The sequence below is a fragment of the Condylura cristata genome, unplaced genomic scaffold (genome assembly GCF_000260355.1).
Source record: "Condylura cristata isolate star-nosed mole 26May11 unplaced genomic scaffold, ConCri1.0 scaffold00030, whole genome shotgun sequence".
In the NCBI taxonomy this organism is placed as follows: domain Eukaryota; kingdom Metazoa; phylum Chordata; class Mammalia; order Eulipotyphla; family Talpidae; genus Condylura; species Condylura cristata.
This window is the reverse complement of record NW_004567131.1, coordinates 8403485-8422679: the sequence shown is the minus strand read 5'-3', so window position 1 is coordinate 8422679 and position 19195 is coordinate 8403485. Positions and strand designations below refer to the sequence as shown.

Here is a 19195-nt window from a genome sequence, read left to right as displayed (position 1 = left end):
AATCTTGGGATTTGTATGCTTAAATAAACACACCAGCTTCCGTGCATAAGAGTGCCCAGATGCTATGGCACGCGTGTGAGAGCAGCCGAGCCCTGTAGAGCACATTGGAGAGGCCAGAAATATGACTGTCTTCCTGCTGTCTCACACGAGGCTTTCACAGCAGGAGAATGGAAGAATTACTCAAGATGGAGCCCTGGGGTAACATCAAGTTAGCTACGCTGCAGACCTGAAGATGAGATCCCAGTGAATTTAAAAGTTCTCAACTAAAAGAGTCTAGAATAAATTGGGTGAAGTGTTTGTAAAATAATAGGTGATACCATGGAGAAGTTTACCAAATTCATACAAAACATTAAGTGCACCAAGAAAAACTTTTAAATATATCAAAACGACTGCATAAAAGTGAATATTACTAAATATATTAAAAAATTCATTCAGCTTTTAGGGGAAATGTCAAGACATTACAGATAAATGGGGGGAAATGAAAAGGAAATAACACAAAGAATAGTAATTATAAAAATCATATTAATTTTTATGGAATATTGTTCCTCACTCAGATACCTTAAGGACAGTCAGAACACATGCAACCATATGGCCCACTGTGCCAACATAACTGATGATAGTTAAATCAGCCTTACTTGTAGCCTTCACAATGATTCTTTGTTCTTCAGAGCAGCTCAACCAGCTACCAAGGAATGGAGGAATGGGTGGGCCTGCAAAGTCGGTGTTCACTGAGCATCACATCTGGGCCAAAACCGAGACTCTGGAGATGTCTGCACTGCTGGTTGACTCACTGCACCAGTCCTGGTAGCCAGTGTGGGTAGTTAGTGGCCAGGACTGCACCTGCCAGGTGCAGATAGCGCTCAGAGCTCCCTCTCCTGTAGACCTTTACCTCAGACAAGGTTTGACCAGTGTTCTTGTTTACAGTGAGAAAGCAAAGGCCCAGGCGCACATCAGGCAGCCACAGTTTGTGAGACTAGAAATAGGAGAAAGTATCTGTAAGGCCTAGTGAAAAGCATTCTCGTGCACAATTTCATGTGAAAATGCATGCAACGTGGAAGATAACATGACAGTAAGGAGAGTTCTGGTGCACTTTTACAGATGACTGTCAGTGATATATTTGCCTTTTATATAAATTAGGAGAGTGTGTGAGGCTCATCGAAGCACTCCTTACTGGTGCACATTTAAGCCTGGCACTTTTCATTCTGGTGTTGCTCTTCTGTCGAATGTGAGCCCTGCACCTGTGGCGGGCTGTGTCCATTCCATTAGTGGTCTAAAAGCATCATGTCATGTACCTCCTTCCCTCTGTGCAGGTGGCGCTGGTGTTCCCTAACAATGACCCTGCTGCTTCCATGGTGGCCTTCTACGGCTGCCTTCTGGCTGAAGTCGTCCCTGTGCCCATCGAGGTCCCGCTTACAAGAAAGGTAAAGGATGCGTTGCTTCCTGAAAGCCTCTTGAAGGAGGCCAGACTGCTGCCCTGGACATGCTGGCGGAGTCAGGACTCACAAGCCACTCTGTGAAAATGTCTGTCACCCCTGCAGCTTAGGGGTGGAGAGGTGTGGGATGTCTCGTTTCTGAGGGGCTATGCAATTCCCTTCAGTTTTCTTAGTGCAAAGAAAGTACAGCTCAGCCTTGGAGTTTTTATCTGGCCTTCATTCGGCACAGTCTCAGTGACAAACAGTGCAATGACTGTCCTGACTCCAAAGTGTGTGATTGCGTGTGTCCAGCCCCAGTGTTCCCACACGTTCCTCCTGCTGGCTTCATGTATATTCTGCTATTAAATGTCTTGAGTCAGCACTTAAGGAAGTCTCTGCTACTTAAGGAAATGCCTCTTAGTCTGTTCAGGGGTCAAGGGAGAGAGCAAGTCTTGGTAAGCTGTAACCGCACCCAGACATACTTATTGTCACCAGGAGTATCATTTCCTTGTTTATTTCACTTCACACATAAAATCTAGATTTATCTATGTTAAGTCTGTAGCCTGGTGTCCAAACCAGGATCAGTTCTCAGAGAAAATGTTTTGTACAAAGAGGCACATGCCTGTCCTGTCCTGACTGCAGGAACATTATGCTGTTACCTGGACAGGTAGTGCCTGTTCCAAATACTGCTGCTGCAAAACCTAAGTACCCAGTCTGACTGTTTCTCTAACGTGTTTTCAGTGCTTTGAAATAGTGGTGTTAAGATCCTTTGCCTCTTTGATGAAGACGTAAGCCATTCATTTAATGCTCTGGAACCTTTCTAATTGTGTGTGAGTAGGAAGTTCCAGCAGGAATCATTGCTGGGGGAGGGGAGGTGTGCTGGATCCTGTCTGCTGAGGCTTTGCATGGTGGCTGTGGAAGCTGCATGAGCTCTGCTGCCCAAACACAGGCGGGAGAGTATGAGTCCTGGCTGCGAGGCCAGTTCTCCTTCGGGTGCTTCCAGGACTATCTGCCTACCCGCCTGAGGGTCCCAAGCTGGATTCTCCCAGGCCCACTCAGTGCTCTCCTGGCACCTGCATCAGGGAGCAGAAGCCCTACGTGGGACAGGCTGAGGGTCTGGCTGTTTCTCTCCCTGGGAACATTTCCTGATGAGGAGAAAAGACCATGAGATGACTTTGCCGGCAAAGTTCTCAGTGAGCAGAAGCTACCTGTCAGCCTCAGGCTCTGTGACTTCAAAACATCATGCCCTTTGCCTCAAGAATATTTCTTTAAAGAATCTGTTTGGTCAGGTGCAATTCAGAATGGGCAAGATGTATGGAAAAGGATAGATAAGGAGGCCTGTGACTCTTTCTTCTTCTATCAGTTCTGTGTTGCCCCAGACTTGTCTTAAAATAGAGGGTCCCTTGAAGAGCATTTTGCAGATCCTGATATTAGTTAATGTCCCTTGTGTCATGTTTGTTTATTCTCTGTTTCAGTTCCTGGGGTGAGCGAACTCTCTTTAAGAGAACGTAGTAGGGGGAATCCGTGTCCTGTGAAAGTTGAGGCAGGGAGTGGGGAGGTGAGGGAGGGCATCCGCACGTCCCGGCCTATCTGCTGTTGTCACAGCAGGTCAGAAAGGTGCCTAGAGCACACCTTTCCTCCCAGCCCGGGGGTGACTGGGGCAGGTAAGATCAGCTGTCAACTGAGACTGGCTGTGCCTCAACAGGAGTGTGACAGGACAGCAGCACAACCTGAGGACAAGGGGGTGAATTGTACTTAACTCTCAGTGCAGTAAGAATAGAGTCGGTCCAGCCGTTGGGCCACAGGAATGGAGCCCTCTGGAGCCTGGTCTCTCCGGAGCCTGGCCTCAGGGACACTTGCCTTGCTGCTAGGATGCCGTTTCCTTTTCTTCACACAACCTGTTTGCTTTAATAAAGGGTTTCAAATTCCTGTCAACATGAAATCTCTCTGGAAGCAATAGCATCTCTGTCTTGCCGGGTATTTATAATTGTGTGTGAACAGTGAGCTGATCTGCCTCAGGATCACCTTTTGCTGGGAAATCTGAGTAGAGGGACGTTGTGGTCCTGGAGGGTGGTGGGAATAGGGCTACCTGAGGGTGAGCTTGCCCGACTGGAGAGGGAGGGGGCAGAAGGATGTGCCCCACGTGGGATTCATTTGAAATACTCTGGAGTGTGTGTGTGCGTGTCTGCACATATGTGTGCATCAACGGTTTGAATATACAAGTAGCAAAACTGGATAAACACCTACTAGTTATTTGTAGGTCACAAATCTCTAATTTATAACAGACTTTTATAACAGACTTTTCATGACCTCATTTCACATAGAGAGAGAATCCTTTTTTTGAGTGTGACGGATGCTTTCTGACTGTGTCCTGAGGTCAGACTGGGGTGGGCAGAGGTAGGCAGTGTCTCCGCATGGGCCTGTTTGATGCTGAGGAGTCACTTGTCAGCAACACAGGTGAGGGGATTTCTAGGAAGTGACGTAACTGGTGTGCTCGTCACATATATTCCAAAACCCTAAGAAATTACCACTCGAGTACGGTCTAGGTTTTCATAGACTGCAAGAAAGAACCATGAGTGAGGTTTTGTGACCAATAGTCCTTGACAGCCCAGTGTTCAGGGACCCCACACAGCAGTATTTGTGGAGAGTGTGCACTCAGGTGCTGCCCCTGGCTCTGGCTCCAGAGAGTTCAACTTCACGGGTCTGTGTGGGTGCCAGGTCTCATCTCACCTGTGAGGTGAGGTGGCCAGGGGTGAATAGGAATCTTACAAACAATGAGCAGAAACTCCTTCCTACAAGGTCTCTTTTCCTTCACATTTTTGGTATGTGTGTGTGTTTGTTTTGTTTATTTTTTTGATCTGTAATTCTCATTTTAGGGATCAAATCTTAGGCAGACATTAGAAAGAGGGGGTCCAGAGGCAGCAGATTTCAAGGAGGACTAAGGTCAGGGTGCAGCCTCAGCCCTAGAGAGGTCAGGCCAAAGTCACTCCCTGTACAGACTCCAGGACCCTCCAACACAAGCATGTCCCAGTGAAACCTGACTTAGAAACTGTCCCCTCTCATTGTGTGGTGATGGGATATCCAGACACACTTTAAAGTGGCCGATTATAATTCTCTTTGAAGTAATACCAATTAAAGGAAAAATCCACAATTATCCCCAGAAAGCAGCACCTGCATCTGCGCAATGCCGGATCACCTCCCCCACCCAGGCTGTGTGGTGTATGCATATCAGGGTTGCCATCCAAAGTGCCATGGAGAGACGGGTTTCCACTGAATATTTAAGTCTACAACCAGGAAAGTATGAACTAGTCATTTGAAAGACTAGCTTAGAAGTGTCGATGCCATTGATTTTACCCAGAGACAGCAGAAGAAGACAGGCACCAGGTCCATGGACAGGCGTGCCATGATCCTCAGCCTAGGCGCTGCCCCAGAGGAAGGAGGTCATGGTTAATGGTTTCAGTTCTAGGAACCTGGCTTCTTCAGGCTTTTGTCTTATTTTCTGAATCATAGCTAATGTGATGGTAGAATAAAGTGAGTCGAACTGACCTGCTGCTGGTCTTTCCTTCTGCAGGGACCTGAACTACTAAGCAGCAAGGTTCACAGGGTATTTGCACCCCCCACACCTCCAGCCACGGGGAGCCCCATCCTGAAGCATCTTCTCAGACCCTGTTCCTGAGTCCACAATGGTCATGTGGTCAGCACTCACTCCCCCAGAGCTGGTCATGCTGTGGTGGCCTGAGAATATTTCCTCATGAGACATGTCACATGGGGTGAGGGAAGGGGCCAGGTTCCTTCTTCTAGTTGAGGGTGGGTGTTGGGTCCACGCAAGCCAGTGTGATCAAACACACTGTGGCCCTTATCACTAGTAAATTTGAAACTGGGCACCAGGTGTTGTATGAGTACTTTATGCCCTCACATCTGGGTCATCCTCACCAGGCCTGGGACCCTGCTCTGCTCTTTATCCCCCTAGTACAGATGAGGAGACAGGCCAAGAGAGCTGTTTAGGGGCAAGTGACAGCTAGCAGGTAGCAGCCTGGCCTTCAGCCCCGCCTCAGGATGCCAGCCTGTGCCCAAAATTGCTGGTCGTTGAGAGAAATTCTCTGTCCAGAACCCTCAGGCAAGACCATGTTGCAGGAAAGCAGGAACTGTCTCGCTTTGTGACCCTTCGCTCTTTGTTGCCCTCATCTAGGATGCAGGGAGCCAGCAGATCGGGTTCTTACTTGGAAGCTGTGGAGTCACCGTGGCCTTGACTAGTGATGCTTGCCACAAAGGACTGCCAAAAAGCCCAACAGGGGAAATTCCACAGTTCAAAGGTATGCATGGCCACACACTCCTGGGCGGCAGGCTGCTCTGGGAGGAGGTGCTGAATCACACAGTTGCACACACTGACTTGGATAACACCCCTGTGTTACCAACCTGTGGCTGGCGTGGTTCACTCATTCCTGTCAATGCCATATTAGACTCAGTGGCAACATCACAGTCCCCCTCTAGCTGGTGGTGGTGAAGCATAAAAGGGAAGAAGTCACTCTACCTACCTCTTCTAGGTAATGCTTACCAAAAGGAATTTATTTGTATTTATTTCCAAGGTTGGCCAAAGCTGTTGTGGTTTGTCACAGAGTCAAAACATCTCTCCAAACCACCTCGAGATTGGTTCCCACATATTAAAGATGCAAACAATGACACTGCTTACATCGAGGTAAGCCCTGGGTCTGGGTGCGCTCTAGGGCTGAGGGACATCATTTCTGATGGCATCACAAATCTAGGCTCAGGGTCTCGCAGCCTCACAGGACCGACAAATGTGTGACAAATGTGAGCCTGGTGCCTGGCCCCTACCTTGGTCTGTGTGTTGTTTCGTTGCAGTACAAGACCTGCAAGGATGGAAGTGTGCTGGGGGTGACCGTCACTAGAATTGCCCTGCTGACTCACTGCCAGGCCCTCACTCAAGCCTGTGGCTACACAGAAGGTATGGGGCACAGGGGAGCATCCCACACCCAGGGCCCGGGACATTCAGTTGGCAAAGGGGCGGAATATGACCTTTTCCCTCTCAACCGTGTGGCTTTGCACCCATCTTAGCTAAAGCCTGGCCACCTTGTAGGGTTGCGTACACAGGTCAGCCTGCTCTTACCACTATAACTTCACACTAGGGCTTAAATAACAGACAAGTGTGACTCGTTTCCTGAGGCTGGAGGGCCAAGATCAAGGTGAGACCTCTGTTTGTGGCTGGCAGGTGGCGCCTTTTCACTGTCCTCATTCAGCCTTTTCTCTGAGCTGCAAGGACAGCCACATCTCTTTGCCTTCTTACAAGAACACCTGCTCTTTTGGGCTCAGGCATCACACTCATGTCCTCATTTAACCATATTTGTCCATAATTCTTGTAGGCCCAAACTCCAAATACAGCCACACTGCAGGTTAGGGGTTCATCCTGTGAGACTGGGAAGACTTGGACCATCATGCATCATTACTACCATGGACATTCTTTCTAAGCTGCACATTAGAATCTTTTGGGAGCTTTAAAAAAATGTTGTGCTTTAGCTCACCTGTACTAGCTGAATCAGAATCTCTGGCAGCAGGTTCCTGAGCCAGGGGTGGCCACCACAGTGGGGAACAACTGGCTGTCATGCTGACTGGCCATGCCTTGGACAGCAGGGCTTCAAACACACTGTCTCTGGCTTCCACATGACAGTCCATCACGGTTGTCATTTCATCTACTTTAGCACCATCTTCTCGATGTCTCTCTTTTCAGAGACATTTGCTTTATAGCCATGAACTACTCTTACATTCTTTTTTTTTTTTTTTTTTTACTTGCTCTGTGCTTTCTTGAACCAGGGTCTTGACAGTTGCTGCATCAGCCCCCTTCAAGCCCATCCCACATCCTGAGATTCAGGATCTAGACATGATTCTGTCCTTGGCTTAGCTTCTTCCAGGACATTTCCTCTTGCAATTTCCCAAACATTAAGTGTAAAGATTTCATTCACACATTTATTGCTGCCACGGGCTGTCATGCTTACTGAAATGCTCCCCCGCATCAGTTTGTGTGTAAAGCATTGCAGCCACAACTCTCCATCTTCCCATCCACCTGTCTGTCTTCCCATCCAACCATTTGTCCATCCACCTGTCATCCACCTTCCTTCCACCTATCCATCCACAACCAGACAGGTCCAAGTTCTGGTTCATAGCACTTGGGGCTGGACTTCCACTGGGTTTAGAATTTAGGCCTTGAGGATCCTGCACATAATAACATCCCATTCTGGAGCACCAGCGGCTGGGGCCAAGTGGATCATAAATGTTTGGGTCTCTAACCCCAACTGGACAGGGGGTACCTAAACCTCAGCCTGTGAATATTCTAAGATGGACAAAAACTGAGATAAAGCACATATATAGATGGCACTGAACAGGGCAGAGTAAGAACTTATGTTTATACTGGACGTGTTGATGTGAAGGGACAGCAGAGAAGGTGAGAAGGGAGTAGGAGTAAGGACTAAGTGCTGGAAAGTTGAGAGTTGGGCTTCAACATGTCCATCCTGGGGGACTGAGCCTTCCCCCCAACATACCTATAAACAGAGAGCCTAGAGAAAAGGGGGCTTTCCTTATACTGAAGACAAAGAGCTAGACCAAAGGAGGAAACCAAAAAGCTTCCTAGGGACTTCAAATTCTTTGCCTCCCCTTTATAGCCCTGAGGGCGTCTGGTGGTACAGAGGTGATCCTGCTTTCTCCAAATCCTTGGCCTTTCTCCCTCCTGGGAGAACACTTGACAGAATTGAAAAGACTTTAAAAAAAAAAAAAAGGCAGGGAGGAAGAAAACAAGTATATAAAAGAGAAGACATGGCACATTTTCAGTGATGGTGTGAAGGGCTGTTGCTGCTGATTACTTTCCTGTCTGAAAATTCCTTTCGAAACATTATCCAACATTTAAAAATGGGCTTGAGACTGCAGAATTTCTACCAATATAAAGTGAAATGATGGTTTTTCCATTACCAACCCCAGTGTGATGCTGTATTTTCTTTGCCCTTTGTGCCTACTTCATAAATAAAAATCTTTTGACTCTTCATTTGTGCAGCTGAGACAATTGTGAATGTGCTGGATTTCAAGAAAGACGTGGGACTTTGGCATGGAATACTGACGGTAAGCACGGCACAGTGTCAGCATTACAACTGTCAGAATTACAAGTGAGGTCTCCACACACAGCCCCCTGGGTGAGCCCTTTCCTTCCCACCGATAAGGAAAAGTCATCCTTGTTGAAGTGACGTCGTTTCTGGAAGCTCAGTAAACCCTAAGCCCGAAGCTTTAGCAGCTACTCTCTGAGCCCTGGAGCTGAATGTTGACTTGTAGCTATCTGGAGCCGTCTTTTCCAGGCTCAGAGGAAATGCAGTGTCTGTTCCTCACTTCTGGCCTTTAAGGCTTCACAGTGTCATCAACAGCTGATGTTTGGGTCACTTACCCCATACATATGGTTTGACTAACATGGTGTTATTTTTCCTTTCTGTGAGACAGTGTTTCTTAATATTTAGGGAATCTGCTGTTGCAATACGCTTCAGGGGGAACCTTTGACAGATTCCTCTTAATAAAATCCAGCATGCGTTATAGAGGAATGCATGTGAGGACAGATTAAAGCTGGAGGCATTTCTAATAGAAAACCAAACTGATTGTTTAAGTTATATTTAGCATTTAAAAAATGTGTAGACTAACTACTTAGAATCTTGCCCTGTCTGTTTCATATGTGACCATTTTCACTAGCCTATCTTTTTTATAGTTCTTTACACTGAAACTTTCTATCTTTTTCAAAGTAAATTCTAGCAGTTTTTACCTGATTGAAGGAACATAAATACGGAAGATAGCATTTGTTGTTTTTTGATAAGCCAGCCAAAGTTTGTTTCAACAAGAGCAGGCAGGCATCATGTAGACCAAACGTTGGGCTCTGGGCTGGCTTTTGTCTGTGGTCATTTTGGTTCATTTCTGCCATCTGGACTCGAATGGATGGTGAGATATAGTGTGTGCTGGTGTGGTGGGAGGTCCTGGGACTGACGACCAGGTTGCAGCCAAGCCCTGTGCCACCACCTGACTGCAGCAAGCCCCCTGCACCCAGACCCAGGGCACCTGGGTGTCTAAATCACTCTGCACCCCATTGCTCCTCTGTCCAGTGGGATTAATGATCGTATGTGAGAGTCATGTAACCCAGTGTTTAGTGAGCACCCGGCCCTTCTACCTGCTGGGTAGTGTCATCCTCAGAGCCCCTCTGGAAGTCCCACTTCCTGTCATCGACTTCATTGCCATACTACCTGTCTGCTCCCCATTGCTCTGAATTATGCCCCAGTTTTTAAATCTCTTTTTTGCTGCCTCCTTGTAGAGAGAAGTGGTTCCCTGCTAGAGGACCAGTGCTCTTCTCCAGCATCTTCTATGGGGTGCAGGTGTTCTTACCCCAAAATGGCAGAGGTAGCAAGCCCCACGGCAGGGGGCATGTGCTGCAGTTACTCCTCATGGGAAGGCCACCTTGTGTTCCCTTTAGCTTCTAAGTTGGACCAGCGCTCTCACTCTACAAGTGTCTGTACCTCTCCCTCCTCCTGCTCCTGAGGCTGGACAGGGAGGGCTTGTGCTTGTTCCCACTTTGTAGTCCCTTAACCTTACCAGCTGTGCCTGATACCCAGACAGGCGTGGAAGTTCCCTGTGGGTGTGGAGGGATCTATTTTAAAGCTTTGTTTTGGCCATTCATTTTGCACTGGATTACCTACATTCAGGCCAGCTGGGACACTGAGAGTGCTCGAGACACACTTTGTGCTACCCCTTGACATCTCAGTGCAACATTTACTTAACCACGTTAATCTGTGATATAAAAGTGAACACAATATACTAGAGAAAATTAAGCTTCAAGACTATGAGAGGCCATTAAAGAGATGATGGTCATTCTACAGGAGATTTTATAAAAACTTGGACTGGACGTGAGTGTTATAATTGTGTCTGAAAAGCAGGAGCCAAGAGGATTAGATAACTTTGGGGAGTGACATACCCTGTGACCTCTTCAAGGGCTATTCCTGAGTACCATGTCAGCCACCCACTTGTTCTTTGGGCCCTGGTGGGGGTGAACCCCTCCTGTTATGTCCCCATACACAGCCAGTGGACCCCCTCTCTGTCTCATTGGCCCTTACTCATCTGTGTGTCCTTGATTTCAGAGCGTCATGAACATGATGCATGTGATCAGCATCCCATACTCGCTGATGAAGGTGAACCCTCTGTCCTGGATTCAGAAGGTCTGCCAGTATAAAGGTGTGTCTTCACAGTGGCCTTGGGTGTCTGTCCTCACCACAGCTCCCTTTCTTGTTAACATCACTGTGCTGACTTTCCTTCTCCTTCTCTTTTAGCGAAGGTGGCGTGTGTAAAATCCAGGGACATGCACTGGGCATTAGTGGCACATAGGGACCAGAGAGACATCAATCTCTCCTCTCTCCGGATGCTGATTGTGGCTGATGGCGCAAACCCCTGTAAGTGATGGTGGGCTGGTCACATGGAAGGCAGCAGGCAGGAGAGGCCCTCATTTTCAGTTTCCTTCCTTGCACTTGTTCTTTTTCTAGCCTTTACCTCAGTTAAGAAGTCTAAAAATAACCAAGCAGTTTCACTCACTGTCGCCCCGTAACAGCAGAGCAGGGTGTGCAAGCGTGGTCTGGGGTTGAGCCTAGTTCCTGTAGGCAACTAACATCCTTTGTTAAATCCTCCTCTTACTTTAGGTGTTAAATGGTGCATAAGTCATCCAGTTTTAAGTGAAGTCATCTCTATGTCAGTTCCTTGGGATATATTAAGTGTTCAATAACTACTATTACTCTGTCATCTACAGTGGACTTATTGATCAGGGAATGTGTCACTTTTAATGCAGCTTCACTGTCAAATACTGTAGCAAAAATAACCAAGGTAAAGTACTTAGTAGCTCACAGAATATTGTTAATATACCTTGAGAAAATTTTTCAGTCAGTTGAAATAAAACCAAACTAGCTTATTTTTATGAGAAAAGTAAAGCAGAGGTGAAAGAATGTGAGTTTCTGATCACTTCTAAAAGCCATATGACATAGATTTTGTAAATTAAAGCATCCTGTCCTTTCTTAGAAAATAATAAAAGTGGACTTGCTGGCCTTGCTATTATCAAATCTCATCACATAAATTGGAGGGAAAATGGAAACAGATAACTATTAGTTTGACAACTGAGTATCTCCCCTTAGGAAGTCATTCCATTAAAAAGGTGAACTATTTAATACACAATTGGATTATCCATGGCTTTATAGACCAGTATGTCTTCCATAAAGAAAGGTAACCCTGTATTCGGAAATAGTTTAGCTGATAGGTGCTTGGTAATTATACCCATTCTCTTCATTCAAGTGAATGTAGAGGAACGTTTTCTTCACTTAGTTTAAATTTACCCAATTCTTGGAACATGAATACTGAAAATGGATGAACAAGTCAGAGATGTTATTATAGCGAAGTTCACCAGTCAGAGAAACAGTTGCATTTTTTTTTAACCTACTGAATTGTGTAAGTTGAGAATAGTATCACGTTTTCATTATAACAGCAATGATCAATTGTGTTAAATAATGCAGTGTTCTTTCTGTGCTGCTTGACTCCATTTGTGCCTGAACCCTAAGTTCAAAGTATTTTATATCATGGTATATTTATAATCATATTTCTTTCACTGTCTGATTATCATCCCCTCTTTCACTCCAGGGTCTATTTCTTCCTGCGACGCATTTCTCAATGTCTTCCAGAGTAAGGGCCTGCGGCCAGAGGTCATCTGTCCTTGTGCCAGCTCCCCCGAGGCACTCACTGTGGCCATCCGGAGGTATGGGCTGCAGTCTTTCGGTGGGCAGTCTGGGATTGGTGGACTGCAAAGGCCCCTGGAGACCTGAAATCACATTTAATGTTCAATGTGAGAGTCAAGAAGGGCCAGGCTCTCTAGATGGTTCTTCCCTGTATGTGCTAGAAAGAACTCTTTCTAGTTTAGATTCTTCTAGTCTAGTGTCATTAGTTAGAAAGGCATTGGTCTCCAGAGTTTCATGTAATCCTAAGTCAGTGGAAACCTGTCTAGAGGAACTGAGTGAGGAAACACCTTTTCCTTGCAGTTTCTCACATTTCCATTTGACATACAGGCTCCAGTTTCCTGTGTGGTAGAGTAGAGTAAATGTCAGTGAAAAGGAAATTTTGTAGTCACAACTCTGCCCTTGGATTTGCAATTTTTATGTCATCTTCATTTTCGGCCACTGCAATACCAGGATACTGAGCATTAAAAATACTGGTTTTCTGAGCCATTTAAACATTTGCTGGCATATCAGGGGCTCCAGTCTGGGGTGAGCAGTATAGGCTCTGGCTCCCTGGTGCTCACAGAGACTCTGTGTGGTTTATGTGTGTGGCCATACATAACTGAGCCTCCCGCCTACATCAGGGAAGTGTGTTGGGAACAGGGTCCTGGAATCCCATGCAGGATGAGGGGTGTGAAAAGCCGATTTGATTGTTATCAGCTCTCAGTTATTCATATGAATGTGAGAAAGGAGTGTTTATAGATTATAGACATTTGCAGCTTATGAGTTTTTTTTTTTTTTTTTTTTGCAACTTTAGGGGTCTGTCTCTGGTTAGGTTGTATTTTTGTCACAAGTGTGCTTGCTCTGTCTCAAGAATGGACAACAGAGCTTTCCATGCCTACAGCGTGTGTTTCCTGCTCCTTATTACTGGGAGCTCTGACTTCCCAAAAATTATCCACCGGAGGGCGGTCCCTGACATGGATCACATGCTTTTCGGTGTTTTGGGTTAAAGTAATTAATCAGGCAATTAGCCTGATACCTGACCAGTAGGTTGAGAAATTGAAAAATTCTATCAGGCAGCTTTTACTTTTGATTGAACCAGAAACAGGAAGTCTATAACGTAACCAAATCAGTGCCCTCATTTGTTAGAGCATGGCATGGTCATGCCCCTGTGGGGTTCACCAGGAATAGGCTTCTGAATTTGGGGTGCAGAACACAGCAAGACTTGGGTACAGATAACTACCACACTCTCTCCAGAGCTCAATATTGAAGTATCTAATTTGAACCTAAGAAAGGATGCCAAGGAGACACCCAGAAAGCTTGATGGGGCCCCTGCTTGGAGACTCTCCTACCTAGGCCTTTAAAGTTCTCCACCAGAAGGTGAGGGGAGTACACTTAGTTCCCTTCCACTTACAAATTTCTGAGATTTTCCAGTTCTGTGAAACAGCACCACTACCACAGAAAATTCACAAAATGAATAAATCACACATGTAGAAATTCAGAGTTGTCACCACATAATTTGTTGGTTGCTTTTCTTAAAATGTACTCTCTGTGCCATTAGTCTATGTATGGATTATGGAGGACTTGATTAACAGAGGGAGAAGGCATAAACCAAGGATTTGTAATCATTTCTCTTAAAATGTTTATTGTCTTTAAAAAATTTTTCTTTAAAAAGATTAGAAATGTAGTACCAAAAATAAGCAAATTGAGCAGCTACTGCTTATTCCGTGCATCTGGTGTGGCTTGTGAAGTACCTCCCTGTGGTCAGTGGACCTCAAGAGAAAGCCAGCAGGGGAGAGCACTGAGTGAGCACCTCTGGGCACACTCCAGCACTCTAGCAGTGGCCGGGCTGGCTCAGGCCTCTGCACTCATCGGTGCACTCGTCAGTCATCTGCAGCTTCCAACCCCTTTCCCTGTGAGTGTGGAACAGTGTACTGTGATCCAAGCCACTCTCAGAAGGTGGAGTTGTGCTTATGCTTCTTACAGAGAAATATTTGACATGGTCACCGGCACTGCGTTTGCACTGGGTTGGCGGCTTTGCTGACCCCAGTGCACATCTGCTTACCCTCCAGCTTCTCTCGCCCTGACCACAAACACCTCTGCCACTGTCAGCCTCAAAGCTCTCATTGGTTGTTTCACAAATAATCTATAAAAAAAAACACAGAACTGGTCAGGATGGCCAAACGAGCTAAGAAAAAACATAGAACCAGGATAGATATAATGGGTATAAATAACCAGAGAGCCCTTGCATCCTCCCCCACAACTTGCAGCACATTGCATGGATGTTGCTAGTTGTCAGTGTGGCTATGGTTGGGTGGTGGGTTTTCATCACAGGTCGTAGGTTATAAGTGTGTCACCAGGAAGACTCAAAGTCCATCCCTAAGTCTACCCTATATCTTCATTGCCTTGTGTTAATGAGGGTTGCAGACCATGCAGAGAACAAAGCATTTGATGATCTCACCTTCCCTTGAGATTTAACTATCATTAACAATCAGTGGGCAACAAGTGGGAAGGTTTGTGACTGGGAGAATCAAAAGTGTGGTTTCTAACCCCAGGTCGGTTTCATTAGGAATATTTCATACTCTTTAATAGTAGCATTTCTCAGAAGTGTGAACCTGTATTGCTAAGTAACATACACAGTTGTAAGCCAACATTACCTTAAAAAAAAAAAAAAAAGCCACTTTAAATAAATAGCACATCATACCCATGAAATTTTAAGAATTTGCACTAGCCATTTGATGACCCAGGCCAAGAGTGTTAAAATGAGATGTAGGTCACTCTGAGCTATGGACCACAGGTACAACTCCGTTTATTCTCATGTGGCCACCCAGGTTTACCTCTGGCGACACCAGCAACAATGTTCCAGAACCACCACCACCTGAGAGCAGGCCTGCTGGGCCCAGTTCGCGGGCTGGGCATCTTCTGCTCTGGCCTTGCCTTGCCAAAAATATGCAGGTCTAAAATGTTACTGCTTAAAGAAACAACAGCCAAAGCAAAGAGACATCCACTGAGTGGGAGAATATGTTTGCACTGTGTACAACTGACAAAGGATTGATTACAAAGATATACAAAGAGCTCACCCAATTCAACAAAAACAAAGCAAACAGTAAAGTCAAAAAATGGCCAGAGGAGCAAAAAAGACACTGTCTAAAGAAGAAATACAGACGGCCAACAGATATATGAAAAAATGTTCAATGTCACTTATAATCAGGGAAATGTTAATCAAAACCACAATGAGATACCACCTCACAGCAGTGAGAATGGCACACATTAAAAAAAAAAAAACTGGCAATAACAAATGTGGGGGGAAAAGGAACACTTTTACACTGCTGGTAGGAAACCAGAATGGTCCAACCTATAGAGAAATCTGTATAGACGACCCTGAAACTACTAGAACTGGAGATACCATATGCTTTAGCAATTTCACTCCTAGAAATCTACCCAAAAAGACACAAAAACATTAATTTGAAAGGAAACCTGTAGTTTTCTATTTATTGCATCACTATTTACAATAGCTAAGGTATGGAAACAACCTAAATGCCCAAAAGCAGATAGCTGGATAAAAAAGATGTGGTATATATGCACAGAACATTAATTGGCAGTCAAGATAAACTCAAGCCGTGTGCAGCAGCATAGATGGAGCTGGATAGGATTATGCTCGGTGAAATAAATCAGAAGGAAAAGGAAAAATATTGGATTGTTTTACTTATAAGAGGAATATAGGGGAACCAAACAAAAACAAAGCTAGTAGGCAAAAGACAGGTCAGAGGGAGACGTTCGGCAGGTAAGGAGAGGAACCAGAACAGGTGAGGGAGGACCACAAAAGAACTATGGCGACATTTCATGGGTGACTTAGTGGTGGAAATTCTATGGGGATTACATGTATTTTTTTTTAAAATACATGTATAAATTTTAAAAAGGGAATAAATAAAGAAACGTTCCTGCTTGTTTTGCCTTGAGGCTCCCAGGTTATTTTAGAACAAAGAGCACAAGCTCTGCAGATATTTATCTGCCCATCACCATTCAAAAGAGATGTTGTGTAGCATGCTCTGAGGTCTGCAAGCCTGTCCCTGGGCATCTCATGGCTACCCTTGGTGATAGTCACTGACACATGCTCCTTCCTTTTTTCTCCTGCGAAAACAAGATGGGGTCATAAAACATATGGGGGTAGAGGGGCAAGTTTTAATTCTTTCTCTTTTTTAAAGATTTATTTATGCATACAGAACTGGGGTACAGGCCAGAGATGCAAGGGTGAGAGGATTCACCAGAGACAAAGTGGGAAGCAGAACAGGCAGATGCAATGAAATCCACTGCTTAGAGGAGCAGCGGGCAGGTCAGGAGAGGTCTGCTGTGCCATGTGGGTCACCCCCCACCCTGGAATCAAACTCCTGTTCAGTGGCTGCTGATAGTGGCTCATAGTGCTGTGCTTTTAACCCATTGTACCACCAGGGAGGGCCTGGCAAATTTTAATTCTCTTCATGCTTTATAATTGACATTATGGTTTTAGCCAAATGAAGACAATTTTGGAAAATATCTCTGTAATAGATTCAAAAGAATAGTTTTTCTTTAATTCTTTCATTCTGGGGTGTTTTTCTTGGAGTATTACTGCAGGTGGAGCATAATAGAGCAAGTTCTGCCTCTCCAAGGTTTCCAGTCCTGATGGCAGTTCCTCATGCTTTGGTTTCAATTATCCCAGCCACAAGGTCTGGTGAAATGGCAGAGAGGGTGACCAGCATTTGTGTGTGGTGACGTAAGGCTTACTGAAAGCCTGCTGTTACCTGTCCCACCTGTAGTAGCAAGCCTGCCTAAGGATAAAAGCCCAGACCTCTCTGGACCAGTACTGAGGGCATGGGTCAGGAATCAGCAATGACTGATGAGAAGAACTTATGCTGGATGGGCCCAAGGAGGCTTTGGAACTGTGAGGCTGGGAGGAAACCGGCACTCCAGTAAATGGACGTCAGTATTTTTTCGTAAATCTTGCAGTAGCTTCAGTTTAAGTTGATATAAAAGGCATTCTGTTTTGCACTATGTATAGTGCATAGACATTCTGATTAAGCACCACCTCCTACCTCTAGTTTTAATAATAGTTAAAAGACACATGGAAAAAATATGATTGTTTCATTTACTTTCAGCTCTAACCAGTACCAGATATGCACTCTGCACTTTTCACCTTCTTTCTTGGATTGCAAAGTCATAAATCCTGGGAACCAAAATTGAATTATAAGATAGTTTGAAATTGAGAACTAAAGTCCCATCAAAGACAACTGAAATGAAGAAAGAGCCCATAGGTGATGTCAGAAATGGTACTGTTCTTTTTTAAAAGCACCCTTTCTCAGTAGTATCTCATGTGGTTTGGCTGGGTGATTTCACACCCCAAAGAAGTCCCCAGGTTTTGTGGACAAGGTGTTTCCTTCTGGAGTCCTGAGAGTAACCCATGGTTTGCTGCATAAATACTAGGAGATACTCTGCCTTTGGGCCCCACAGCCTTTGGGTTCTCACTTGCTAGGAACCTGAAGGGAAGCCTGGCTTCCAGGGTGCTGCCCTACATCTCACTTTGGTGTTTGAGGTGACTGGAAACCCATACTTCAGCCTTACTGTGCCATAGCAGAAGGGCACCCCTGGGTCCTCTGGTAGAATTCAAGCTGCATTCCAAGACTTGCCAGTCAGCAGACATGTACCAAATGTGTTGCAGTGCTACACAGGTTGAGTTTGTAACATTGTGGAGTGAAAGAGTACTTTGATGTCTTCTCATGTCCCTAGATTCCAATAGAAAAGGGAGATTTATAGATTTGCTTCCTAGTTGTGCTCACCGTGAAGCAGTTAACCCCTGCAACATTCAGTTTCTTCAACTCTAAATGAAAATACGAATGTCCGCAGCCTACCTGTGCCACCTCCCTGTGTCTGCCAACATGTAGGCTCCAGTACCCACATCCCACGTGACAAGGCAGTTTGGTGCCCTGATCACAGCCCTCAGCATGGCAGCTCGGAGTCTCTGAGCCAGAGACTGTGTAACCGCCGACCCCTGGTGGACTCCCACTATAAGCTTCATTGCTTTCTACCACTCATGAAAAGTTATGGTTCCCCAGAAAGTTTGGGGATACTGGCAGTGATTTAATATTTTAGATCTTGGCTGCTTTTGTCAGCTTGATTTCCTTTCCTTTGGGTATGGAGGGTGGGAGGCAGAGTGGCTATGACTTTTTAAAGGGTTACCCACCTTTTTTTTTTTTTTAGATTTATTTATTTATGCATAGAGAGCTGGGGTACAGGCCAGAGGTGCAGGGGCAGTGAGAAGATTCACCAGAGATAGAGTGGGGAACAGAACAAGCTGACTGATGAAGAACACTGCTGAGGGGAACATTGGGCGGGTCAGGAGAGGGCTGCCACACCATGTGGGTCACCTCCTGGGCGGGGGTCGAACTCATGCTGAAGTGGCTTTAGCTTCTTCGTGCAGTGCTTTAACCCTCTGCGCCACCATGGAGGGCCTCGGGTTTTTGCCCTTTTTATTGAGGTATAACTGCTATACAGCATCTGTGAGGTGTACACAGTGATCTGGGGTCTGTATATATTGAGAAATGGTCCCCTCAATAAGTCCCCACACAGTTACATTTTTCCCCTGTGAGAAGTTTTAGAATCTGTTTTCTTAGCAGCTTTCAAATATAAATACAGCGTGGTTAACTATATTCCCAAGTTCTAAGTCATATCCCTATGACTTATTTAGCTAATAAGTACAACTTTGTGCTTTTTAAGCCCTACCCACCTATGGCAATCACCAGTCCATTTTTCCTGTCATTGAGCCTGTTTTGCCTTAGATTTCACGTGTGAGCTCATATAGTGTCTTTCTCTGTCTGATTTATTTCACTTGGCATAATGCTCTCAAGTTCCTTCTATGTTGTCTGAAATGTCAAGATTTCCTTATTCACTGAACAATGCTCCCACATCTTGGCTATTGTAAATAATGCTGCTCTGAGCATGCAGGAATATGTATCTTTTCAAGTTTGTGGGTTTTTTTTT

The 19195-nt window shown here is 45.4% G+C and overlaps 1 protein-coding gene across 6 annotated transcripts in view; it reads left to right on the top strand.

The window, feature by feature from the left end:
- DIP2C (DIP2 disco-interacting protein 2 homolog C (Drosophila)) overlaps positions 1 to 19195 on the top strand; it is a 133926-nt gene that overhangs the window by 42250 nt on the left and 72481 nt on the right. For all 6 annotated transcript variants that reach the window (XM_004691203.2, XM_012731324.1, XM_012731325.1 and 3 more), the window contains 8 exons: positions 1311 to 1421; positions 5602 to 5725; positions 5999 to 6108; positions 6273 to 6375; positions 8470 to 8534; positions 10577 to 10670; positions 10766 to 10885; positions 12114 to 12228. In XM_004691203.2, coding sequence (XP_004691260.1) covers positions 1311 to 1421; positions 5602 to 5725; positions 5999 to 6108; positions 6273 to 6375; positions 8470 to 8534; positions 10577 to 10670; positions 10766 to 10885; positions 12114 to 12228 — 842 coding nt within the window. The remainder of the gene's footprint in view (positions 1 to 1310; positions 1422 to 5601; positions 5726 to 5998; positions 6109 to 6272; positions 6376 to 8469; positions 8535 to 10576; positions 10671 to 10765; positions 10886 to 12113; positions 12229 to 19195) is intronic.